The 27,764-nt window shown below is 48.1% G+C and overlaps 1 protein-coding gene across 9 annotated transcripts in view; it reads right to left on the minus strand.

Moving 5' to 3' along the window:
• Window positions 1–27,764, minus strand: part of TNRC6B (trinucleotide repeat containing adaptor 6B) — a 2,246,995-nt gene that overhangs the window by 448,953 nt on the left and 1,770,278 nt on the right. For all 9 annotated transcript variants that reach the window (XM_069652930.1, XM_069652926.1, XM_069652923.1 and 6 more), the window contains one exon: window positions 16,793–16,930. In XM_069652930.1, the coding sequence (XP_069509031.1) occupies window positions 16,793–16,930 (138 nt within the window). The remainder of the gene's footprint in view (window positions 1–16,792; window positions 16,931–27,764) is intronic.

Genomic DNA, 27,764 nt, shown 5'->3' on the forward strand with positions numbered 1-27,764 from the left:
AATGCAATACTCCGCAGTGACCACTGGATGTCGGACCTATGCACAGCATGTGATTCTAAGCAGATTAACAAACATCAGAAATAAGAATACATAGCAGTATACACTTGCACAACCACCGGAGGTGGCACAAGGCTCAATATCAAGCAATACAACAACTCAACATTAAGCAACTCTTACCTCCTCACCAGGCTCACCTTAGGCGAACAGGTTGCGCAGCACTGCTTGGCCGACTCAGGACTCCTCCCTGGAATCCCGGTCGACGCAGTAGAATCTCATGAAGGTGTGTGTCGACCTCCACGTAGCAGCCCTGCAGATGTCGAGCAGGGACACACCAGACAGGAACGCCGTAGTAGAAGCGATCGCTCTGGTCGAATGGGCTCTCGGATGGCCGGGCAGCGGTCGGTTTGCCAAAAGGTGACAGTGCATGATGCAGCCGGAGAGCCATCTGGAAATGGAAGACTTCGAGAGAGCCTTCACAGGTCCAAAATTCACAAACAGCTGTGATGTCTTCCGGAAACTCTTTGTGCGGTCCACGTAGAACTTCAGCGCTCTAGCTACGTCTAGCAAGTGCAGAGTCCTCTCAGCCGGCGACGAAGGCGACGGGAAGAAAACTGGCAACACCAAGGGCTCGTTGAGGTGGAAGTCCGACGGCACCTTGGGCATGAAGGAGGGGTGCGTCCTCAGCACCACCATCGTGTCGTGAAAAGTCAAGTATGGAGGCTTGCAAGACAGGGCCTGGATCTCTCCCACTCGTCGTGCAGAGGCGATGGCCACGAGGAATGCTGTCTTCCACGACAGGAACTTCAACGGCACTGAATGCATAGGTTCGAATGGGGCCCCCATGAGCCTAGTTAGTACCACGTTGAGCTCCCACACCGGGGCAGGGGCCTTCACTGGCGGGAATGATCGGAACAATCCTTTCATAAATTCCTTCACCAGACGATGAGACCACAAGGATGCCCGTCCTGTAGTTCTGGTGTAACGTGAGACGGCAACCAGATGTACCTTGATGGAAGCGTGAGATAGGCCCACCCTGGCCAAGGACAGTAGGTACGGCAATACTTGAGGGGCCGTAATCCGCAGAGGGTTAATCTTCTGTGCCCGGCACCAGATAGAGAACCTCTTCCATTTGTGTCCGTAGCCCTTGAGAGTTGAGGAAGCCCTGTCCTTTGCAAGAACCTCTCTGCAATCGGCCGGGATGTCGTATCCTCCAAACTCTAGCGCTGCAGGAGCCAGGCCTGCAAGTTCAGCGACTCTGGTTCGTGGTGAAGAATGGCGCCTCCTTCTCTGGAGAGAAGATCCGCTTCCGTCGGTAGCTTGACTGGTGTGGACGCTGACAAGTCCAGAAGGTCCAGGAACCAGATCTGCCTCGGCCACGCCGGTGCGACGAGGATCATCCTGCACCGGGACCTCTTGAGCTGGTTGACGAGCCTGAGTAGCAACGGAGGGAATGCATAAAGGAACAGGCCGTCCCAGGGGAACGAGAAAGCATCGCCCATGCTCCTCGTTTGGGGAAACCTGCTGGCGAACCTCCGGCACTTGGAGTTCGCCGCCGTCGCGAAGAGATCGATCTGGGGTTCGCCCCATCGTCGGAAGAGTCGGTCCACTTGATCCTGGCGCAGTTCCCACTCGTGGCACGAGCGCAGCTCCCTGCTGAGTGAGTCGGCGATGGTGTTTTTTATCCCTGCCAGATGAAAGGGTACCAGAAACATCCCTTGTGCGATGGCCCAATGCCACAGATCCTGGGCTTCCTTGGACAAGGCAGGGGATCTGGTTCCGCCCTGCTTCAGAATGTAAAACATTGAGGTGCTGTTGTCGGTGAAGATCCTCACCACCTTGCCCTTGAGGGACGGAAGGAAGGACCCGAGGGCCCAGAACACTGCACGGAGCTCCAAGATGTTGATGTGGAGAGTCTTCTCCTCCGAGCACCAAAGGCCTCTCGCGTGGTGGCTCCTGGTGTGAGCTCCCCAACCTTCCAGGGAGGCATCCGTCGTCACCGTCATCTGGTGGGCCGGGGCTAGGAAGCCTGTTCCCGCCGTCAGATGAGCGCGGACACCCCACCAACGTATCGCCTGGCGGAATGTTTCGTCGAGCGAGATCCTGTCCTCGAAGCTGCCCGTCGTCTGGATCCAGCGGGCGTCGAGGAATTCTTGTAAGGGCCGCATCCAGAGTCTGCAATGGGGCACCAGATAAATGCAGGAGGACATCATTCCGAGGAGGGACTTGATAGACCTCCCTCTGGCCACGTCCGTGGCCAGTAGACGTTGCACCTTTCCTAGGATGGTCCTTATCCTTTCCTCCGACGGTGAGGCCCGCCGAGCCGCTGTGTCGAGCTATGCTCCCAGAAACAGGGCGACTTGCGACGGGACCAGGTGGGATTTTGGAAAGTTGGAGAACCCCAGGTCTGTGAGCAGCTGGACGGTCTTCGCAGTGTGTTCCACGGCGAGCTCCCTTGTCCTTGCCCGTATGAGCCAGTCGTCCAGGTAGGGGTAGACGTGGATCCCCTGCAGGCGCAGCCGCGCCGCCACCGGTGCTAGGCACTTGAACACCCTGGGCGCCGATTTTAATCCGAACGGGAGGGCCTTGAACTGGTAGTGCCGCCCTTGGACCACGAACTTGAGGAACTTTCGGTGTCTCTTTAGAATGGGGATGTGGAAGTACGCATCCTCCAAGTCCAACGACGAAAGGAAGTCGCCCTCCTCCAGTTGTCCCAGCACGTGCTGGAGGGTGACCATCCGGAACTTCTGTGCCTTGATGTTTTTGTTTAGTCGTCGCAGGTCCAGGATGGGACGCCATCCTCCTGTCTTTTTCCTTACGAGGAAGTATCTTGAGTAAACTCCGGAGCCCCGAAGCCTCTTCGGGACAAGCTCGATGGCACCTTTCCTGAGCATCGCCCGTACTTCCAACAGCAGTTGCGGGACGTGATTTTCCTTCCTGGTCACGGGAGGAATGCGGGGGCACCTCTTCTGGAACTCGAGGGCGTGCCCCAGGGCCAGGGCGTCTAGCACCCAAGGGTCGGTGGAGATGGACTCCCACACGCCGACGAACTTCGTCAGCTGGCCTCCCACCGGGGTGCTTCGGCGGGGGCCAGACCCGACGAACGGTTCAATCCTGCTTGGAGGTCGCTTTGCCTCCTTGACCACCTTGGCGACGACGGCGGGATCCACCTGACTTGCCACGTCCCCCATAGGCCTCCTGCGATGAAGACCTTGCCGCCTGACGGTAAGTAGAGGCGCTGCTCCCAGCTGCCTTGGAGGCACCCTGTCTGCCTCCGGAACTCCAAAAGGATGGCCGTCGTTGTTGGAGGACACCCAGTGCCCGGGCCGTCTCCGTGTCCGTCTTGATCGCCTGAAGGGATTCATCAACCGCCTTGCCAAAAAGGTTGTTCCCATTGAAGGGCATGTCCAAAACCTTGGTCTGAACGTCTTGACGGAAATCCGTCGCCCTGAGCCATCCTCGTCGTCTCAGGCAAACGCTGTTGCCCAACTGACGGAAACCGGTGTCGGCGATGTCCGTGGCCACCGTAATGGCGTGGTCTGAAGCAATCTCACCTTCCTGCAAGATTTCCAGGGCCTCGGCCCTCTTGGCATCCGGAAGGAAGTCCAACAGCGGGGCGATCTTGAACCACAACTCCCTGTCGTAGCGGGCTACGATGGCCAGGGTGTTGGCCGCCTTGATGGTTGTCCCTGCAGATGAGATGACCCGTCGTCCCATCGCATCCAGTTTCCTACCCTCACCGTCCGGAGGGGAGGTTGAAGTCGAGGCCGATGCCCCCCCGCTTTCTTCTTGCCCGCTGCCGAAACGACCGAGTCCGGGGTTGGTTGCGCCCTAAGGCACAAGGGGGCAGCGTCGGGGACCCGGTACTTCTTATCGTACCGGTCCCTCTTCGCAGGAGCCGTAGCAGGGTTCTTGAGGAGGGCGAGCACCTCATCCCAGATATCATCTAGAAGCGGTACAGCGAGGACCGTCTTCCTTTTAGCCTCGCGCCGCTGGTAGAGGAACCCCTCCTTTTCCTCGAGGCAGAGCTGGAAGAGCTTGGATGCCCTGGAGATCATTGCATGGAAGGATCCAATCTCGTCGGGCGGGGACGCCCGGGCAGCGGGAGACGGGGGGCACGTCACCTCCGTCATCATCCGTACCCGTCGTAGTCGTGTCCATGCCTGTATCATCCCTGTGGGTAGTGGACCGGGGGGAAGGCAGAGAAGGCCACAGAGGCAGGAGAGAAGGCCTAGGATGCGTCGTCGTCCTCTTAGGCGGTGGGCTCCCTGAAGGTCCTGGCTCCGGATCCTCCGTCGGGTCTGGCTCAGGCTCCTCCGTCGGGGGAAGGGGCAACCTAGTCCTTATCTCCGAGCATAAGGACTGGATGGCTGACAAAATGGCCGCCGAGGTGTCCTGCGGCGCCGGAAACGACGGGCGTGAGGGCTCTTGAGGAGCCTCGTCTGCGTCACCGTCGCCCTCGTCGGGATCCCTCCCGATGGGCTGGGTCTCCTCCACGACTTGGATGAGCTCCTCTTCAGAGGTCGTGTCCGTATCCATGACGGCCACCGCCCCCTCGCCCCCTTTTTCCAACGAGGACTTCGTGGCGGTCTTCTCGATGGGCCTGAAAGACGACTCCCTCCGCGGTGGCAGGGAGACTCTGGTACCTGAGGGCGCCTCCACAGGCTGAGCCAGGGCTGCGCCGACATCCTCAATCGAGGTCCTAGCAGGGTCAATCACGGCCAATGTCACCTTCTGAACGCCTGGGTCCTTCACCTTCGGGGGAGGGTCCGAGCCTCGCTCCCCTTCTGCCGGAGTCTTCGAGATCGACCAGGGTCTCTCCAGAAGCTTCGCCGGGTTCTCGGACTTCCTCATACCCGAGCCAGAGCGTTGGCTTGTGGTCGAAGGCGCCGGGGAGGGTGCGCCCTGCCTGGCAGCCGAGGAGCCCGACCGTTCGGCGCTCCCGGTGCCCGCAGACTCGCGGTACTTAGCCTTTTGTTGGGCCCCCGTCGCCGGGGCACCCTCACAGGACTTAGAAGACCGCTCGGACTTCTTCCTTCTTCTTCTCGTCTGGCGGGCTCTTACCTTCCAGCCAGTTGGCGAGACAGAGGTGGCAATCCTTCATGGTCCGCTTCGACATGTTTCCACAAAATGCGCAGTCCTTTTCCCTGTGCGTCTTGTCCTCATGGAGACAGTAGAGGCATAACGAATGCTCGTCCTCCTTGAAAACGTTCTGAAGCTGGCATCCAGAGAGGGTCCTGAAAAGCTTCCTGTGCGCCGAGATCCCCTTCTCCTGGCCCATGTCCGGTGTAGGCCTCGGAACTTCTGGAATCCTCCAAAAGCGTAACTCGACGAAATCTTCACCCTGGAGGGGCGTAGAAAACTCCAAAACGGATCCCCATTGATCGGAAGAAGAAACAGTGGAGGTTGAGGTTCTTTTAACTGAAAAAATGAGAAAATCTCCTGAAAAAAGCGCGAAAACGCAGCAAAAGCTCAAGAGCTAAGCACGAGGACTCCCAACACTTGAACGTGCGGTAAAAATCTGAGGACGGCTGCCAGGGGCGGGGCTTCGGGAGAGAGCAGTCATTGGCTGGGGGCAGTATGACCCAGAGACCAGTGATTGGTTACTACTGAGAAAGATAGATCAGAAACGAAACTGATACTGATTATTTCTATACCGAGGATTCCCGGCCTGACGACGGGGAATATTCATGAGCATGTGAATCCATGCCAGACCCCATGCAGGAGAAATACAGTTCCACAGAGTGTGCGTGAAACAAGACAAGGCACAAACTGAGTTGGCAGCCTGAAGCGCCATACCCACCAGAAGAAAATACCTTCTTTGCCCACCCGTCAAAACGTTTGTCGTCCCTATCAGGAGGGATGGTAGGGTAAGACGCCTGCTTTGCTGGGGCTGTAGCCGCCTGCACCACCAAACTCTCCGGAGTAGGGTGTCTGGTCAAGAAGCAGGGGTCGCCACTTGCTGGGCGATATTTCTTCGGCAAGGACTCGATCACTGCCAGAAGACTCTCCGGAGAAGTCCAAGCCGCAGCAACCCTTCTCTGCAAGGCCATATGTACCGGGCAGTACCGGGTCAGTTGAGGGACCTTGGTCGAGGATATCAGTCAGATCATCCTGCTGAAAATCCCCAGGGGGGCAGACCACCCCAGGTAATCCGTGACACTCGACATCAGGTGCCGATAAGAGGAGTCGGCATGCGTGCCAGGCTCAGGCCTACCAAATTTCACCTCTGGAGAGGTGTCGAGCCCACTGGCGTCATGCAATGACTGGTGCAGGTCCTCAAGCTGGCTATGACCAGAAAGGAGGCCATCAGGAACCTCTGCAGGAACCTCACCTTCCTCAGACCCCTCATCCACTTCAGAAATATAATCCAGAGGTTGGAAAGAGGGAACTGAAAAAGGAACAAAGACATGTTAGCCAGAGCCTTTCTGGGGGGTTCCCCGTACCACGAGACATCCCCGACAAAGCTGCCTCAAAAGGCATCAAGAGCGTCGATGGAATCGGCGTCCAGCACGGCGCCGACAGCTTCGACACAGGCCTTCAGGGCGCAGCCTTGAGGGCAGAGCCCCGAGCGTGTCTCTCGACAACCTGGGCGCTGATGGCTTCCTAGGAGGCGGGGCTTCGAGAGAGTCCGTCAAAGACCTCGGCACCTCCGAAGTCTTCCTCGAAGACTGCACAGGTTCTCGCGGTCTTAAGGCCGACGAGGACCGGGACCTGGAACGGGTATGCCTAGAGCGACCATCCTTTTCCGACTGGGACCTCGAAGGCGTCAGGTGGTCGAGACGACTGCTCGAGCCCAAAGGCGGACGAGCTGTGTCTCTAGCACGGCCACGACCTGCATCCTCAGGCGGCGCGGACGGACCCGAGCTCTGTGACTGAAAAATCACCAACATCTCCTTTCGGAAGGAATCCCATTCCTCAGGAGTGGAATGCTTGTTGGGACAAGCCGACGGGCGGAGTCCTCGAAAGAGGACTGTGAAGGTGACCTGTGACGGCGCTTCCTGGAGTGCGCGACAAGGAACGGCGGGACCGACTCCCAGACCGAGAACCCCCCGGACTCACGACGATGATGCGGAGAGTCGCCCCTCGAATCGTCCGTCGACCAGTGGAACGCGACTTCCGGGGCTTGGCCACCTTACCGACCAACGGCTTCTTCTTACGCTCCCGCAAGGCCTTCGATGTGAGCGATTGGCAGTCGACACATTCGTCCGTATCATGGTCCTCCCCGAGGCACCAGAGGCAAGGGGTGTGCGTATCCGTTAGCGACATCTTGGACCCACACACACACGACACTTCTTAAACCCGGACCGTGGGGTGGAAGAAGCTGAAGACATCATGCTTACAAGTAGCAACGAAGAAACAGGTTCGAATAACCGAAAGAACAGGTTTCAGTAGAATCGAGGTGTGCCGAGATCTCCGAAGCGAACACGTTCGCGGAAAAAACGGAACTGAGGCTACGGGCGTCGTGCGTCCTACTTATAAGATCCAGTGACGTCGGCTCGATGGAGGCCCTCGAGGACAGCGTATCGACGTCATTGACGCAGAAGCCGAAAGGTTTTCCGAAGCAGCACAGCTGTGGTGATTACCGTCATAGATATGGAATACGTCAGAGGACCCAATCCCCTCAAATGCATCTTTATTTATGCATGGCAATAGTCACTAATCACTAACAAGCAATCAGCACTCTCTAGCAATGAGTGCTTTAGCAAACCTAACCCTCCCAGCTTCTCTCTAGCAATGCTCTACTGAACACCATAGCACTGAGAGCTGAGCTCCCTCCCAGCACTCAGCCAGCTCCCTAGCTCTGAGACTGAACTGAAAACCAGTTCTACATAGTAGTATTGACATACATTTTACAGTTACTTGCGTAGAAAGCAGTTTATGGCAACCAGCATTTTCGACTACGTAAAAGCATATTTCCACATAACCGTGTACTGTAATGGGACATGGTGACACGTTCTATATTCTAAGAACAGCAAAGCCTATCACTAACATTCATTCTCTCTCGCATCCAGACAGAAAGGCTCTCTGCAGAAGGAAAACAAAAGCAAAGCAGTCTAGGCTATTTCGGACAGTCTGCCAAGAGATAGATTTGTAATGAAAAACATCTACACACACTGTTCAGCTGCGAACATATTCCCCTTCCACGCTCAGCTAAAGCCCGATTCATAATGAACAAGGAACAGACCACATTCTAGCTCTTTGAAACACAGAATGTGCGCTATACAAAATAACAAGCTAAACCTTTCTTTCTACAAGGCTATCAGCAAATATAGATCTCCGATAGCTCAAAACAAACTATAATGCTAAACACAGCTTATACTAAATGAATACATGGATGAATGTAGTAGCCCACGCTAACTAAACCATGAAAAAATGCAGATTAAAAGTGTGTGGGTATTTTCACTGCATTTTCGAGCACGATGCACAAGCCTCTGGGTCTTGACACACACCCAAGCACCACAGACAAATGTCGTGGGGGTCGGTCACTGACATTTTGGACAAGCAATCAGTATCTTTTGAAGCATGAAATCCAGTGAGTAGACATCGCGGTCTATGTTTTCTTAAGAAAATAGACATGTCAAAAATGTTGAGTGACGACTAAAAGTCGTGTTCCTGACGCAGCGTGTGGAAACAAGGAACGGAAGCATGGGGCGTAGTAACGTGCTATATATTCACAACGCCTGATGTCACATCTAGAGCAGACAATCGAGCACCGAGCAACACTGGCGACGGCCGGGTCGAGGTCCACTACAACCCCGTCGAGAACGTTTCCACGCAACAGAGCCGGACGAGAATATCTATCAATATGAGGAATCTGCGTAAGAAAAGCAATCCATTGAAATAATCGCACTTACATAATATTGTTGAGGAAGCCTTCTGGAAAAATGTTCACCATCCCATTCAACATAGGGATTGGATTTATAAAATGAGGGCGTTATTCTTGTGGAATGGTTTTTCTTACTGCACCACTAATTATCTTCATTGTGTTGCTGTACGCATTCCTACAAAAATACAGGGACTGTATATATGTTAGATAACCGAATGTTGTGAAATACTACTTACTGCTTTTATTTTTCTAGTGGGTTTTGGTTGTATAAAAATAGTCTTTTTGTACTTACCTGTCCAAGTAGAATTATTGATGGGCTTCACTGTGTGGACTCATTGTGGACCCATGACCCAACTCACTTTCTCCTTAGATTAAGCCTTGACCACTCTCCACGCTTACCTTGATTGGGTTTGGCTAAGCGCTCAGAGTAGCCCGGTTCATAAGAACTAGGACGGCCTTCTATAATCTGTCAGCCAGGCCAGATTGTGAAAATCCATTTCAACACTGGCTCCAAGATAAAAGGAACCGAGGTGGGGCGTAGGGTACCCATTTAATATGGTGGTCAACGCCACTTCCGGAGCAGAGTAGTGGCGCAGCCGAACATAAGGGTGTCAAGAGACGATGCGCCCCCCTGTCTAAATAATTTCAGAGTAGCTAATGCTGGATGGTAATCTGTGGGAAAATTCAATCATTTAAATGAGGTTAAAAAAAGGTGTTGAATGAGAGTGCAGAGAAATGTATACAGATACTGCCACCAACCTGTCGTAGGGACATCAGAAATTTCACAAAAATGTTACTAAATTAAGAAGATATGCATTACTTACCGTAAAAACATTTCTGATGGATGTATCTCCTTAGATTCACATGCTGTGCATATGGTCTGACATCCAGTGGTAACCGTGCAGTATTGCATCTTGGCTTTCGAGAATCAAAAGGTGACGTCGACATGGGCGTGCTTGTAACACTATCCCTACGAGACGTGTAGTGTACCCAAGATCCCTCACGCGTCGAGGTCCGTCCGATTGTATTTTTTCTGCCTAGAGGGAGCCTTATGACTATCATGAGTGAGTACAGAAAAGAGACAGTAGAAAGACGTCCATGTTCCTTCCATCCGAGCGGGGAGGAATGGTGGGCGCATGTGGATCTAAGAAGATACAACCATCAGAAATGCTTTTACAGTAAGTAATGCATATTAATTGCTCCTCCCTACCTCCCCTCTCATTCTACACCCCCTCTCACGCTCTTCGTTCTGCTGATCTTTTCTTACTCTCGTTCCCCCGCCCCCTTGTGCCTCCTCTCGATTCTGCTCCTTTCAGCTCCTTGCCCCCTTACACTGGAACCCCCTACCTTTTACTATCCGCTCCTCCCTCACCTATTACCTCCTTCTGCTCCTCTTTGAAAACACTCCTTCATTCCACTCCCTGACATCCTCCCCCCTCACCCTTCTCTCCCTCCCTCTAGTACCCATCTTTTTGTTCTCTTCATCTTTCCCCTTCTCTTCTAAATATTCCTTCCTCCTACGATTCACTTTACTCACTACTTTCTCTCCCTCTTCCCTCCTTCCACAACCCCTTCCTCTCCTTTCCCCTTTTCTCATGCAAATTGTTCTATATGCTGATTTTCTGGTTTGATTCATGTTTACTGTTATTGCTTCTACTGTTCCATGTTTATGTATTGTTGTTGTTAACTGTAAAGCGGCTTGGATTTAAGGTGCTATGTAAAACTATAAATACAAATAAATACAAATATCTTCTGATGTTTGTTAATCTGATTAGAATAACATGCTGTGCATAGATTAGCGAGCAGTATCCGGAGTTGGAGGTGGGTTGTGAGAAGGAACAGTATTGAAAAGATGCCTTGGTATTGCCTGTCCCACCCGAGAATCAGACCTAGAATGAGTGTCTGGGCAATAGTGTTTTGTAAAGGTGTGTACAGAACTCCAGGTTGCCGCTTTGCAAATGGACTCAAGGGGAACATTTGCAATGAATGCTATGGACGCCCCAGTGCCTCGAGTAGAATGTGCTGTGGGGTTGAAGGGCAGCTCTCTCTTAGCAAGACTGTAGCAGAGTGCGATGCATTTGACAATCCACCTAGAGATAGTGGATTTGGAGACTGCGACGACTCCTCTTCCTGCCGCCACCTAAACAAAAAACCGATTAGCCTTTCTTAGTGGTGGAGTTCTTTCCATGTAGAACATGACAGCTCTGCCTACATCCAGTGTGTGCAGGGTTCTTTCTCCCAGGCTTGAAGGATTTTGAAAGAACGTTGGTAGTTCTATCGGCTGGTTCAAATGGAACTTGGAAATGAATTTAGGCGCAAAACTAGGGTGAGTGCACAGAACCTCCTTATCTTTGTGAACTGTTACAAAAGGGATGTAGGTTTGAGAGCGCTTGTAGTTCACTTACTCTCCTAATGGAGGTAATAGCTATTAAAAAAGCAGTCTTTTAGGCGACGTCTTTAAGACTTGCTTTGTTCATGGGGTCGAAAGGAGCCCCCATAAGACAAGTCAACACCACGTTTAGGTCCCATCCGGGAGCCGGGTTAGAAATGGGAGGGTGAATTCTCTTCACTCCCTCCATGAAAGCTTTAATAATTGGTATCTTCCACCATGACACTTTCTGTTGTGATGTTTTGTAGGCTGAAAGCGCAGCCAAGTGAACCTTTATGGAGTTAAAGACCAGGCATGAGTCATGTAAATGAGTTGGGTATAAAACAATGTGTGTGGGAGAGCAGTTAATCAGGTTAATGCTCTTTGAGTTGCACCAGATAACAAACCGTTTCCATTTACTGGAATAGAAATACCCGGTGTTCGGTTTTCTTGCCTCCCTGAGAATGTCCATACATCTGAGGGAGTTGCAGGTGCCCAAACTCTATGACCTCAGGAGCCAGGCCGCTAAGTTCAATGTCTGCGGGCATGGGTGAAGCATCTCCCCTCTGTCTTGCGACAACATGTTGTACGGGCAAGGCAGTTTGATGGACGTCTCCATCAGATGACCGAACCAGGGTTGGCGGGCCCACATGGGGTTCACCAGTATCATCGTGCCTGGTTCCTGGTGCATCTTGTGCAGGATCTTGTTGAAAAGGGGAGTCGGGGGCCGGGGGTTGGGGGGCGTGGGGGGAGTGCGTAGACAAATTTCCCTGACCATGTTATCCAGAATCCGTTCTCCTTGGAGCGGTTCTGGGGGTACCTGGAGGCGTAATCTTGGCTTTGAGCCTTCTTCATAGTTGCGAACAAATCGATCTCTGGGAAGCCCCATTCTGCGAAAACATTGGAGACGGTGTCTCCGTGTAATCGCCATTCATACTCCATGGGCAACGGAAAGTCTCTGCTGGGTATGTCTGCCAAAAGATGGCGTTCCCCTGGAACATGTTGTGATAACAGGAACATGTGGTGTTTGAGAGCCCACTTCCAAATGTTCTGGGACAGTTTGGACAGCCCTGGAGTATGAATGCCCCCTTGTTTGTTCAGATAGTGCATGGGCGTGGTGCTGTCTGTGAGGTTCCGGATCGTCTTCCTCTGCAGTTGTATCTGGAAAGCTTTTAGTGCTTTGAACACCGCCAACAGTTTCAACAGGTTTATGTGGTTGGATGCTATGTCTGAAGAGACGCGTCTGTGGTTAGAGTGGCTTCCACTTCTGGGGTGATGAAGGATTTCCCCTTCAAGAGGTTCTCCCTCCACCACCACTGCAGCGAGAGAACAAGGGCTGGCGAGACAACCACCAGATCGTCCCACTGTCGGCTGGTCTGACACCATTGGCTGTTCAGCCACTCTTGTATCGGGCGCAGGCAGGCGTGAGGAACCAAGTAGATATATGACGCCATCATTCCTAGCAGTCGCATAGCCTTGCGTACCGTCACCTCTCGACTGGCTACATACTGAGGTATTTGAAACAACATGTTTTGAACCCTCTCGTTGGAGGGGAAGACGAGCCCGTCCTTTGTTCGAATTAGAGCCCCTAGGAACTGTTTGACCTGACTGGTGTCTAGGCTGGATTTTTTCTTGTTGATGGAGAATCCCAGACTGAATAAAAAATCTATCGTCTTTTGGGTATTTGACATACATGTCTCGTAAGAGTACCCGGTTATGAGCCAGTCGTCGAGGTAAGGATTGACCAGGATGGATTGCCTGCACAAATGTGCTGCTGCCACCGCTAGTACCTTTGTAAATACCCTTGGGCAGATGCTACGCCGAAGGGTAGTACCTTGAACTGATAATGCTCGTCTTGTATCAGAAATCTGAGGTGTTTTCTGTGCGCTGGCAACAATGAAATATGAAAGTATGCATCTTTCATGTCCAGTGTTGCCATGTAATCACCCTGTGAATTACTTCTTGCAGAGTGACCATGCAGAACTTTTGTGGCTTTACAAATGTGTTCGCTGGGCGCACATCTAAAACAGGGCGCATGATTAGATCATTTTTGGGTACAAGGAAGTACACTGAATAAATACCTTCTTTTTTTTTTTTTTTTTTTTTTTTTTCTTCTTTATTGTTTCGGTGGTAAATTTTACTTTACACCTTTACAAATATTAAAAAACATACAACATCTTAAGATCTCTTATATACAAAAAACAGCCAAATTTCATTTCCTCTAAAACAAACTTTGAGATAAAATCCTTCGGGTGAGCGGAAACAGTGTGTTAGCAAACATAAAACTACTACAATATACTGTAAACGTATACAACTTAACAGAACAACCCTCTCCCAAAAATACCCTTTATAGATGATAGGGCAGAGGTGAACAAAAACAAAAGAGATACAACACGCAGTCAATCAAAGTTCAATAACACACAACACATAAGTAAATATAACAACAAGTTCATATCCAAACTAATCATATCAGCCAAACCTCCTGTTACCTATTCGCAAGTGCCAACCCAATGCTGTTAAAACTTGCGTGATTCATCATCAATAACTGTTCTTCAATCAGATTAACCAGTCTAACAGTTGCTAGTATAATAGTATTAGAGGTACCTTCTTTTACCTGTGACAGAGGAACCATTTCTATGGATCCTTTCTCTTGTAGTGTCTCGATTTCCTGAAGTATGCGAAGATGGTCTGGTGTCAGTCTTGCTTGTGGAGGTCTGAATGTTGGGGACCGGTTGAACTCTATACAGTACCCGTGGGCCACGGTCTTTAGCACCCACTGGTCTGTAGTTATCCCCTCCCATGCCTGAAGGAAGGATGTTAGCCGGCCCCCGACCGGGGAGGCATTGGAGGGGACCTGAATCTTCGGGTCATTTCGAACTGGAGGCTGGGGAGCCTCTAGGGGTAGAGACCCAGCGCCTTCCTTTGCCATGGCACTGACCCCTTTGGGGACACGAGTTGGTGTATCCGCTATTTCCCTGTGAAGCGTTCCAATTGTTCCCCCGAGAAATATTGTTGTTGAGGGAAGCGTTGAAAAAGCCCTTTGGATCCAGACCCTCGTCTTGTAGAGAGTCTTTGTGTAATTTGATCCAGTGTTTTCAGGGTGTCATGCTCCTTTTTTGCGGTCATGAGGGCCTCCTCGACCGCCTTGCCAAACAGGTTGGAATCTTCCACGGGTTTATCAGTGACGCTTGCGCCTCTGGCTTGAATCCAGAGTTCCGTAGTCACGCAAGTCTCTTAAGGAGTGTGCCCTGAGCCAGGGATCAACCAGCCGTTTCAGCAGAATCTAAAGTGTTCTTAAGTATGCTTTGGTACACTTGTCTGCCTTCAGTGACAGAAGTGAGGAGACTAGTACGTAGAGGTTCGGGAACCTCCTGTATGCCTTAGGATCTGGAGACTGCCATGGTAAAGGGTGACCCACATCTGGGTTCTCCTGCCAGCCCTCTATTTGATCATGCACGTCCTCATGGTTGATGAAATCCTCATCCTTAGTGTCTGCAGGAATGTCTTCAGTTAGGTCGTAGTTGTATATATCCTCTTCCAAAGAGGGGTCAAAAAGCCAGGGAAATTTTGCTTTGGGGTCCACAGGGCTCTCATCCTGTGGCATCCTTGGTGTGGGTTGTTCTGAATGGGAAACAAACCTGCCCAGCCTTTCCATGCAGTTCTCAAATTTCTCTCCAGTCCAAACCGAAGACCCAGAATGGTGTAGAGGTGGAAAAGGGTCCTGAATACGTTTGTCGTAAAATGTCGAGATTTTAGTCTCAAACGTCGAAGACATCACTTTTTTGCCCTCAGAGAACTCCTCCTGAGGGACCGACAGAGGTGTGACGTATCTGTGCCTCACTTTCAACTTGGGTGGGTTCCGGTACCCCCCCTTAGGCCATCCTTGGACCTTGGTGGATCCTTGGCCTTTTCCGTAGGCCTCAGAGCATCCCTGGACTGCCGTTTCTGAGAATCGGAGGAAACAATCCTAGCTAAACTGTCGGCGACGTCTTCTGCGGTGGAGAGGCGGGTAGCTTCAGCCTGCGATTGCGAGGGAGTCCTTTTTGGCAGAGCCGGGGCCTCGTCTTGGACGGCAGCTTTTTTCGGTAGTGCCGTCTTTGGCGGAATCCTATCGGCGCCGGACAGCTTCTTGTGATGCATCACGACAGAACCTGGTACATTTGGGGTAGCGCCCGTTTTCGATGGGCTGGTCGCTAGGCACATATGCAGCTGCAGGGAGGGCTGCTGATCCTGGCGGTCGGCGGGTGTCGCCGGAACTTCCGGTGTGCCCATTAGCGCTGAAGTCTTCTTCGACCTGGCCGAAGATTGACTTTGGGTTGTGTGTTTTGTGCTGTGTATATGTTCGTCTTTTTCACCTGGGTGTGGCTTCCCCATAGCAGTGCCTAAGCCGTGCCTAGAGGGAGCAGGGACAGACGATGTGAAACGCGAGCGTTCCGTCAATAGGTCAACCTCCGATCTGATAGTCACTCTCGCCGTTGTCACATTCGGTGGCTGCGGCAGCGGGAGAAAATTCGGCCTTCAACATACCGTAGGCCGCCCACCGTTTGACTTTACGCTCCTTTAATGTTTTAGGACGGAGGAGCTTACAAGCCGCGCATCCTTCTTCCTTGTGATAGAGAAGCAAGCACCGGTTACACCGTCTGTGCTTATCTTTCCAAGGGAATTTGCTCTTACAAATAGGGCAAAACCTAAATGGAGTCCTCTCCATAGCAGAGGATGGGTAGAGTGACGAGGACCAAAAGGGAAAGAGGAAGGAAAGGGAAAGGCACTCAGTTTGTATAGAAATGTCAACCCCGACCCCACTCTCCCTACTGTGTAGGCCGGCAGAAGGCCCGGCCACATGGTCGGCAGCGCAGACTGGATCACCGTCCGTCGAGTTCTGAAGGTCTTTGGCGGAGGTCTGGAACAGCAGTCCAAATAAGGGATGGATAGGATGATCTGATTATTTTATATAACTACTCGACCAAAGGTCGAGGGGACAATAAACAATGTCTTTGACGAGCTCGGCATCAAGGCACCAGTATGCTGAGCGGAAAAAAACAATCTGAGGGACCTCAACGCGTGAGGGATCTTGGTTACACTACACGTCACGTAGGGATAGTGTTACAGGCACGCCCATGTCGACATCCCCTTTCGATTATCGAAAAACAAGATACAATATTCTGCGGTTACCACTGGATGTCGGATCATATGCACAGCATGTGATTCTAAGCAGATTAACAAACATCAGAAATACGGATACAAAGTATCCCTGCAGAACTTCACTGTAAGGTGGTGTGTGCTACAGTAAAAGCAACATAGGAATCAAGAAAGGGATGAGAGGGCCCCGTATTGGTAACTATAAGGGCCAACAAGTGCCCCCAGAGTAAACCAGGTGAGCATGGGAAGTGAAGCCAACATACTTTACATGCCTCCAAAGTCAGGTCAGTGCTTAAAGCATAGCAAAACAGCTGGGGGTTCCATTGATGCAAATTAACAGTATTTAACCAAGTTTGTGCTGAGCCTGGATTGCACTCAGACGGTGCAAATGCCAAGTGAGCCCCAAAAAGACCCTGCATGCCACTTTGTTGCAATAGAATGAACAAAGATGGACTCACCATTTTTGTGCATACTGACTTCCTGGGACACAGCAGAGGGCAACCCATCCATCATCGATGTCCACTGTTTGAATCTAGACTCTGCGGCCGCCTCTTTCCCACCACCCATGCCATAGTCCATGCTGCTTGAACTGAAGCCTGCAAAAGGAAGCAGTGATTAGTAATGCAGGTTCCTAAGACAGCCCCATCATCAGGTGAAACAATTATGCTATGGCCCTGACCCCTTTCCAGATAAAGCACACAGTTCTACATTAAATCCTCCTCCCAGTAGAAAAGTAGCTTAAGTTAGGTACAGGCAATGAGTGTGAAAAAGCAATTAACAAATGTTAAGATCTAGGGAAAATTCAAAAAGATGCAATGGAAAAAAAAACAGGGAGAACACAAAGCAGGCAGGGGACAGTGTGAATCTGGAAAGGAGGGCCTGTTAGAAACGGGAACGTTACTGAACTATTGAGATTTTCTTTGGGTTTTGCAGTCTCATTTTATTGGACTCCTACTCTTTTTCCTTTATTTTGGGGGGTTTCTAATGGACATTGGTGGTCAGAGGCAATTCTGCTAAAGTCCCCCTGCCCCCATCACCTTTTACACCTTAAGGTATCAGTTTATTCAGTAGTGCTTAAAGTGGCCACTCCCAGGGGTGCATCCTGTTAAGATGGATTTCTCAAATCTGGCCTAGCGGACAGATTTCAGGAGGCCACCCTAGTTATAGTGAACAGGGAACTCCGGGAAATTAGCCAAGTCAAGGTACGCGTGATCAAGGCTAAGACTTAGGAGAGGTGAGTGGGGTAAGGGGTCCACATGGAGTCCACACAGTGAAATTCACAATGATTCCACTTAGACCGGTGTGAGGCAAGATTGTATCTCGTACTCTGTAGGAGACTGCACCAGCCTTGTCCTCTTGGCAATAGTTAACCCAATCTTTGGTATAAGCATGTACTACACAAGTTGGTAGAGTGAACAGCCAGGCTTAACTCAAGAGGGGTCAATGTGAGCTGTAGGGTTGTAACAGAGTTTCACAGTGACAAGTATCCAAATAAACACTTACATTTAAGGTTTCTTGATTAAACATTTTTTTATTCTTGATTTAATCACTGCTATAATTATTAAAAGGTTTAGAAGTCGAAGAACATGAAATTCGTAAAGGTCCAAAAAAACCGGTTTCACTTTAGATGTTTGCGCTTTCCTCGAAAGAGGCGAAAGTCATGTTAAGTTACTTAGGTGTTAATTTTGTGGTTCTCGTCTTTCTTCTTTAACAGAACATGTTCCATAATTTTCGCTGTTGCTTTCACCCAGGTGGTCTTTTCGCCTCCGATCAAGCGCTCTCACCAAAGATCTTCCTCAACGATGTGGGCCGTGGAGAAGAGATTTTTCAAAAAAGGTGCTCTAATACCATCAATTCCAGAACATGACACCAAGAGATGTCTCACAGTCTCAATGACCTTGCTTCCACAGAATCTGCAATTTTTTGTTGTCGTTTGCCCTCTGATTGTGACATTTCATTTGTAGGCATGAGATTCAAACGCCTCCTCAAAAATATATTCCTGAGTGATCTACTTGGATACTTCTACAAAAAGGCTTGGGTCTCATTTAATTTTCTTGGTAAGTGAGAGACCAGTTTGTATTTTGAAGCCTTGTCAAGAGTATTTGTGCAATCGAGTTCATTTATCTTAGTTTGCACTTTTGTAGGGTTTTCGTTCAATTCCTTTTTTGAACTTAGAATTTCTAACAGTTTGTGGTCTTGTTCTCCTTCGCAAAGTGTAAGGAACTTACAATGACCTCCTGCTTGTTCCTCCATTTACCAAGGTAAGAAGCCAGGGGCGGTTTTCCAAAAGGGTTTTCCTGCACAGCATGATACTCTGTCTCGATGATTGATTGGAGAGAGGGTTGGCCCAGTTCGCGTCTAATCAAGACCAAAGGAGTTGACTTAGGCAAGAAGAGAACCAACCTCCAAAAGTGGCTTTCCAGAGACTGCCAGATTATTTAAGGAAGAGATGGCATTGCTTCCACTCCGTATGACATGACCGGAACGTCCTTCGCTCTGTAGAAGTTTATTACAGGAACCAGTGAAAAGCGGCCAAACTTTTATCGACTGCTTTCGCTTGCGTTGTTTCCGCATTTTATCGTGTAGGGCGTTCTGCATGGAGATTTCAGATTTACAACAATTATTTATTAATTTAACAGTCAGTTGAATAAGCCTTTCATAGAAGTGAGCAACATATGTAACACAAACAGTGTTCCAGATAAGACTGAGGTGGGAGTATTTTACTCCCTGTTTTGAAACTTTGAGGGTAAATGTGATTTTCTCCTTTGCAAGAGAGTAAAATGTATGACATCCAGCCGACATGTACAAAAACTGTATGGAAATCATTACAATGTGGCAGTTTTCTGCATTGTGACAGAATACACCTTTCATTATTTCTCTAAGGTCTGACCATTTGATTTCTCCTGTATATATTTAAATGTTGAAAATATCTAAACCTAGCCAATTACATAGTAAAGCAAGCATGAATTGTACTGTGTGTTTTGAGGTTCTATAGCACAATTGTCTTTTGTTTAATGAAAGGCCTTGTATTCTGGAGCTATTATTACCTAATGGTATGCCCATGTTATGATACAACAGTGCAGAGAGGCAAGGACTCCATGCTAAATTCTATATCTAATCTCATGGTTTAATGTTTTATTTATATAGTGCTTTTGGCAAAGCGCTGTACATAGAACATATTTATCACAATTATCACCAAACCGAAGTCGGTAAGTCTTTAATCGACCTTGAAAGGATGAAAGGCTCAGTTGGCCTCGCTGGGATTCGAATCTGCAACCTACAGATCACGCACAGATCACAGCAACGAGTGCTCAACCGGCTGAGCTATCTTATTGGCTAACATCCTTCAGAGGTCGGTTAATTGAATATCGACTGAAGTATAATAATCACAGTGCCTAGATGTTGGATGAACCATGTATGAAGTTAAATATCTATCTGGATTATCACAGGGACAGGTTTTGCTGTTTCTGTTTCAATTGCCAATGTAACTTTCATTTGTTTGTTTTTGAACAGTGCTTGCATTTCCAGGAGAGTCAGGTTTTGGATGTTTTTATTGTAGTCTTGAAGATTTGAGAGGCTAGAACACATGTGATTGGTGTAATGAATCACTTACCCTTGAGCAAAGACTCTGCCCCCAATGACCATTTATAGTAATGCACCCCATTGACTGCAAGGTTGAATGGATGTAAACTAGACCGTGCATACTCATCATTTTACACACTGTTTTTAGAATTAGTGTGTACGTTTTAGTGTAAAAATTATCTGCCTCTGCATGATTATGTACACAGCACAGGAACTCTGAAAAATACAATTGCGCACTACTGGTTTGTTTTTACTGGAAAAAAGCATAATGTTACAAAATATTAATTCTCAATTGCAACTTAGTTTTCCATCCAATTAATTTTACAATCCTAAAATGCTAGGAAAATAAATATGCACGGCGCTTCTGTTGCTCGATGAGCATTAACACAATAGAAGCAGAATGGAAATAAACCATTCCTTTTATCACACTGTGCAGTTTCTTTTTTTGAAAGGCTTCAGAGAAATACATTCTGTTTCAGAGGCATTTATCCATGGCTTGCACTTACATCCACGTAGATAAAAATCAAAAGAAGCCTTCTGGTTTGTGTCAAGTAACCTGACCTTTGCACTGCCCTCTGCTCTAAACTTGCGTGTAAATGTACACAGGAAAATTAATAAAGTTGTCGTATTTACACGATTTTCATGTGTAAAAAGGCCTAATACACACCTTATCTGGAGGGCTGAACACAAACATATACTTTAGAAATACACACAGTTTCAATAAATCAGTAAATGCCCCTTTGGGATGGCACAGAGATACTTCCTACACCCAGAGGTGACTTAAATAACTAGGACACTGTGGACATTAATATATCACTGGTACATTTAGAGCAATACTGAGTTTGTTGCCAAAAGGAAAAGGTTTGGGTATAAAACAATGGTTAACAAATATTCTTAAGCAGGCAAATACTTTTGAACACCCCAATGCAAAGTAAATTAACCCTTTCCCAGCTACAGTTCTGGAATTTGTGACTTTTGGAGGGATGGTGAAAGCACAAAGTCAGAGGTTGGAAGGGTCTTTCTTCAGGGAGCCAGAACAGCCAATGTCAATTGAGCAAAAGTCTAGGGGAGCTGAAGCACTTCTTGTAAGGCGAGGAAAAATACTTGCACAATGGTTTAGCAATCTTTGTAGATAATGCGATCTCTGATGGGCCACAAGCTAGGAGACTTTTGAGGGGCAAAGCTGCAAGCAACTCTGCAAAAGCAATCAAGACAAGTCAACCAAGAGCTAGCAAGGCTACACAACAGAAATTGGTCACAGCTGGCTTCTATTCTTGTTGTAGTATGGCAGATTCTGTTGTTCCTGGGCCAGTCGTGGGGACAAGAGGGACGTCTATGGACTCCTGCACTACAAATTGAAGGTCGGCGGCAGCAATGATCAAACTTTGGTTCAGCAGCACTTTGCGGTTTCAGCTTCTCGCAAATAGCACCACTGCAGAGTTTTAGGCACCTGCGTCAATTCCTGCCCCTGTCTGACACGCTGGAGCCAGAGGCGGGCTTCACTGGTGAATCCCGTCAAAGACAAAACCAACAAAGGGATCAAACCTGGTTTGGCGTGCAGAGTAAATCTCAAGAAGGACCTTTCCAACAAGAAATGGCGAAAAAAGAAGACTGGGGCTATTTTGACAAAATGGGCACCCAGGGGTGCTTTACTGCAGCTGCAATTGCAGCCCGCGGTAGAAACAAACAATGATAGGAAAAAGTAAACCACTGCCACCAGCCATTAATTGTAGAAAGGGTAACATGAAAATGTTACATGAGAAACTAGACAAAGGGAATACTAAGTAACCTCTCCAGCACCCTATTGTCAGTGTGTGCTGGGTCTAGAAAGTTACAAATGTAAGAAGTCAATTTCGCTTCACTGCTCTCAGAAACAGTAGTTTAACCAAGAGAAGTTATTTAAACCTATGGGAAATCTGAGAGACTTCCCTGTGCCACTGCACTGAAGGTGCTGTGTGTCGCAATGTAAAAAGATTATGCCCAAGGAGTTTGTCAGACTACAAAGTCAAAAGAAACACTGTTCAAATCAATGAAAGATGCATGAGCAAATGGGAAAAAGATCTCACTCTCTCCAGGATAGAAATTAAAAGTCCTCAAGTCCAGCAAAAAGAGCTGGGGGTCTATAAGGTAGAAGGGAATTAGCACATTCCTGAAAATTCTCCCCAACAACTGGTAATATTACCACATAACACTCTAAATATAGAACATATATACAGTCACCTTTGGTTAGAACAATGCACACAATTCACCTATGTACCTGAATTGGATAACCAGTCCACAGGAATAGAAGCCCTTACTTTATCTGTCCAACACCAAGTTGAAGGGGGCCTTCTGCACAAAAGTTCAAAGTTCCTTTAGGAGTGAGGACAAAGTTAAGAAATGTTCCTGTAGGGATGAACAAAGTTCCAGAAGACTACACTGGACACGTACAGCTACGTAAAGTACGTTTCTTTTATAACAGCTTTTTAAATAAGCGTCTAAAAAGCAAGAGAATGGAATGAATCAAAGTTCTTCACAAACTTTTATAATGGGGGAGATGAGGGCAATGGTAACTACTGCGACTACTCTCTGCCCTTTGATTTTCTCAAAGGGCTTGGCAGGCCGACTGGGAGTCACTGGCAGTAGGTTTTCCCGTAGAAGATGCCCTGGAGCTACAGGTGCAAGGACATTTCTGGTTAAGTTCAGGAGCTGAGTGCAACCCTTTCCAGTGAAGAAACGCAGCAGGCACTGATTCAAGACTGTTCAAGACACTACCAGACGAGGGATGGCCGGTTTCAGTGACAGTCACTGCACACGAGCGACAGCAGGCATCTCTCCAGTCGCAAAGAAAAGAAGCTGTCCAGAACAGAATCCCTGGATACTGGGATGCGTAAACTTGGCAAGAAGGCGACTTGGACTAGCTGCCAATTACTGAAGTTCCAGGCAAAAATGCAGTGGCGATGCTTCTGGCACGGTAGCCCAAAACCGAACATGTCAGTCCACAGAGTAGTCCAGGGACACCGCCAACAGCTCCAGGCTGCAGGATTCTGAGGTGGTGTTGAGAATGTTTGGTCCCACCACTCCAAAGGATCGAAGCACTAGCATTGGTCTTCTGAGAACAGGTAGCCCAGGAGTGTTTCACCAGACAGCAGCAAGAACGGTCCCCACACCTCTTCAGGATTCATCCTTGGGTCTTCCGTCATCTGCACAGCTAAACAGGATACTTGGCTACTCTTCTGATCTGGTGGAATGGCGGCAGGGCTCCTCTTTTTATCCTAAATGTAGGTGAGTAATCCAACTCAGTCCTCCAATAGCAAGGAGCTGCACCACTCATGCACAGAAGCAGTAGTCCAATCAGGAACCACTGTGGGGCTGACTCATGTATGCACACCAGATAGACTGGCACCAGTTTGTGGATTGGAACCAGACGGTCCCAGCCCACTTTCTTGGTCCATACACACATGCCATGCAGTAGATCGTGAAGACAGCAGCTTTCCCGGGCAAATGCATGACCATAAAAGTGGATTCCTGATGTGAGAAGGCAGAAAGATGGTGTTAGGGAGAATGTTCGGTTTTGTGCTAATTCCCTTCAACCTTAGTGACCCCCAGCCCTTTTGCTGGACTCTGGATTCTTTTTTAATATTAACCTCCTGAGTGAGTGGAACTTTTTGACACTCACTAATGCATTTTTTTCTGTCTGGGACATTTTGTTCTTACTGTTTAATGAAGTCTGGTAAACTACTGGCATCTCCGTTTTGCTTGGTGACACACATCACTTTCTGTGCAGTGTCACTGAGGAGGGCCTTGAACTCCTCTAAGTGTTTAAATACATTTTCTTATGAGAACTAGAGTTCCCAAGAATAGTAGGATAACATTTATCTTAACTTCTCATTTTCCTTTTGCGGGGCCTTGGATGAGCTTCGTCCCTGAAGCCCGCCCAGGCTCCATTGTGTCTGGGAAGGCAGGAAGTGAGGGAGGAGCACAAAACTTTGCTGTCATTTGTCTGTAGGAAGGCCTGGCTGAAACCAATTCGAACTGTGCTGCTGGTTGTCCTGGAGAACAGCCACCCCCAGGTGATTGAGAGCTGCATGACACTGAATGAATGGGATCACGCATAGAAGTCAAGGATTTTGGGACTAAAGACAGTCGACCACTGGAACAAGGAATCCGAAGACGAGCAGAGACTACAGCAGCACCTTCTAGGAATGCAAAGGACTGATGAAGCCTTGCAGCTATGCTAACCCCGCTTCGTTTTGGGCCATCCACCTGTCTTGCTGTGACCTTCCTGGGCTGCAATATCCCAACACCATAAGCAGGAATTATTTGTCAAAAGTCCCCTAGAGGTCAGGACTGAGTAAAAACCAACCAGGGATATTCGTTACTTCTTGGTGCTGAGAAAAAGGCGCCAAACCCACAAAGAGCAGCTGAAGCAAGTGGAATCCATTGCTGCCGAGTCCCTCTCCAGAGTGCTGCTGCAGAAGCCTGCCAAAGTTCCCCCCTTTCATCACCACGACCAAGGAGCAGGAATCGGGGCTGGCATCGCTGCATCAGGAAAAAAAGCCAGCTACAAATTCTGCTTCATCTTTAAGGTACTGTGGGGCTTGTGGTAATAATACCTTTTGAAATTGTTGGTGCTTCCTGGCTTGGGAAGTGCTACAATCTTACCCGAAACTCATTTTTGTAAAGGTGCTGTTATGTGTGCTAGACATGTGAAGCATAGAAGAAGTTACTCACTTGCATTATTGTTTCTGATATAATTTGTATTCCATTTTTCATTGAATGTTCTTGTTAGTTGCTGTGTTTTTAAATTAACTATAGTTAGTGCCGTGTGTGTGTGTATAAATAATAAAAAAAATAAAATATATATATATATATATATAAAACTAGGCGTTTAAGAGTTTACTTGGATCCTTGTGTTTACCGATTTCAAGGTACTGCTGTACAGCTCACATTACCTCGCCCAAGATATGCCTGGCTGCTCAGACACTCTACCGACTTGTGTAGTACAGGCCTATATTAAGAGTTTGGTCCATAACTTCAAGAGATACGTCTTATGAAGTTCCACAAAAGAAAAATGTACCTAACAGAAGGGCAAGGAACAAGCACAAATTCATGTGGCACGGCCATCTTTAGCCACTATACACTGTTCGTAGCCAAACATTGTATACGCGAATGGGCATTCTAAAAATATAGCAAAAACAGTAAAAATGTATCTAGTCACCAGCTTGTCTTTAGGCACATTTAAAAGTAACCAAAAAACCCTTAGGGAAGAGTCTAGGGTGATACAAACGTACCCTTATTGCACTACATTGTAAGATGCTCTGTGCAATGTGAAAAAGCTATTCAAACAGTTTACAAGTGCAAAACAAAAGGGAAACCGTTTCCCAGTACTTCCAGTCTCAAGGTGTAGTCAGTTTCCCCATGACAAATGAGCAAAAGGATATCCGTGATTTCACTGAATCTACTTCACCTAGAGGAGAACTATTGTTTTTTTTATGATGCTGGGGAGAACCCCCCCCCCCACAACACCTTACCTTATCCTAGGCTGTTACCCCACCCCATCTATGTTTTAAAATGTACCTGCTTACCTAACCAATTTGAAGAGAAAAAAAAAATATTTGTGAGTAGGTGAAATTGGATTTGGTGAAATCTACGGATACTGAGCAAAAAGGCCAAGGAGGTGAATCTGAAGGCTTCAGTTCTCTGTAAAAAGTCAGGACAAGGTGCAAAACAAGCGGGGCATCATCGAATATGGAGGGAAAGTTGACTAAAAGATCAATCTTTCCTAACACCTCTCAGGTCCCATTCCATTTTTGGCAATTGCTACAGGGGGTAGGCTGGTGGCAGAGAATATTTAGTTTTGGTTCAACCAGGTGTGCAAGCAGATTTACAACGTTAGGAGTGCAATGTAATCTTTATGGAAGCCACTGGGGTACAAATGTTTTTCTTAAACTCCTACTCTTGCCATTTTTCTTTAGGAGCTTCCTTTTTTCAGGGAAACCTTAAAATAGCTGTTCTGACGAAATGGGCTCTTTGTGAGCCCAAGATGGCAGCCTCCAGGGTGGATTGGACTGGTTTAAACGATTTCTGGACCTGGGCTGGTAACTACACTTCCTGTGGGGGTGGATCTGGCAAACAAAACCTTTCTTTTAAATCCCCTAAATGGTAGTGGTGGGCTGGCATTAGCACCAGTGAGTGAAGGGACATACACTAGAAATGCCGCTCCTGAACTCAGTGCTGCTGGTTTTTCGAAAGATAAGCAGGTCTGCTTACATGCACAAGGAATTTCCTCACTTTACAGCTGTTGCTGAATTTTTAGAGCCTCTTCTGGCCATACTGGCTGGGTGCAGTGGCCTAGATCTTGCTATGGGTTGGATCTTTGACTGTTGCGTGTCCTTCCTGAGATGTCCCAATCATGATAATCTGCTGGGGCTAGGCCTTGCATACTGGGGTCATTTTCAGGGCTCTTTTACTGCATTTTGTTAACGTTTCCAGCCAGGGGGTTGTAACTTGATTTTGGAAGCTGCAGCCACTTAGAAAGGTGTTGGAAATCTGACAACCCACTGTTAGGGAGAATTTTTATTTCTGTGCCAATTCCCTTTAACCTTAGAAACCCCCAGCTCTTTTGCTGGACTCCAGGCTTTTTAAATGTTTACTCCTGAGTGAGTGGGACCCTTTTCTCACTCAAGTGTTTTACTGACAATGATTTTCTATGTTCATTTGTGCAGTGCCACTGAGAAGTCCATGTTTAACTACATTTTCCTGGGTGAACTACTGTTCCCAAGAATAGTAAAACGACTCCTGTCTTAATTTATGGGTCCGGCACACATCACCTGTAAGGCAAGAAGTGATGTAGTAACCCTGTGGGAGACTACACATCTCTTGTTCTCTTGCTATTAGGTAACACCTATTGGTATAGGTCTGTACTACACACGTTGGTAGTGTGACTGATCAGTCAGACTTTTCTCAAGATGGATAAATGAATGTGAGCTGTAGTAATGAAATCCACACATACAAGTATCCAAGTAACGCTAACACTCAGGTTTTTTAGTTAAAATAATTGTTTAACTGTCGTTTTGAAATAAGCATTCTTTCAAAAGGGCAATGCATGTAGCAATCAAATATACTTTAAAATACTTATTTAGAATTATCACAAAGCTAGTAGATCCTCTTTAGAGATACTTCTTACACACTTCCTACATCCTGCAGTGACTTCACAAACTGGGACAGTAATTGCATTTATACATCAGCAGTACACTTTGTAAATTTTGAGTTCGCAGAAAGGAAAGATTAAAGGAAGGAAACAAGTTAGGTTCTCAGAACATGCAAGCACTTGAAATCTTCCAATGAAGTCTAGATGAAAACCTTTCCCAGCAAAACTGGTCTAAAACCAATGCATCACCTATGAGGGACAGTAAGAATCAAAGTCCAATTGCATAGAAGAGTCTGCAGGGAGCCAGGGCAGCCAAAGTCAAATGGAGTAAAGTCTATGGAGCTGAGGCACTTCTTTGATAGTAAAGGTCTTGCACAAAGTTAGAGAGTTTGTTGAAGAAAATTCACTGTAGGGTCCCAATCTGTTACGCTTGTGAAAGGTAGAGATTAAATCAACTGTGGAAAAGCAGCTACCGCAAGTCTCAACTGGGAAGAGCAAGCTACAGACACTGAGGTAAGTATCCCAAGTCAGAACAGTACCTTTGGTTCGAAGAAGAGGGTCCAGCTGGTTTCTGTCTGATTGCAGCGATGCAGATCCTGTGTTCCTGGGCCTCAGTCGTGGGGACAAGAGGGAGGACGTCTGGGGACTCCTGCAGCAGCAATTCAGAGGTCGGCAGCAGCTAGGGCTCTTTTCGGATCAGCGGCACCTCGTGGTTT

The sequence above is a fragment of the Ambystoma mexicanum genome, chromosome 3q, assembly GCF_040938575.1.
Source record: "Ambystoma mexicanum isolate Mex_15411 chromosome 3q, UKY_AmexF1_1, whole genome shotgun sequence".
In the NCBI taxonomy this organism is placed as follows: domain Eukaryota; kingdom Metazoa; phylum Chordata; class Amphibia; order Caudata; family Ambystomatidae; genus Ambystoma; species Ambystoma mexicanum.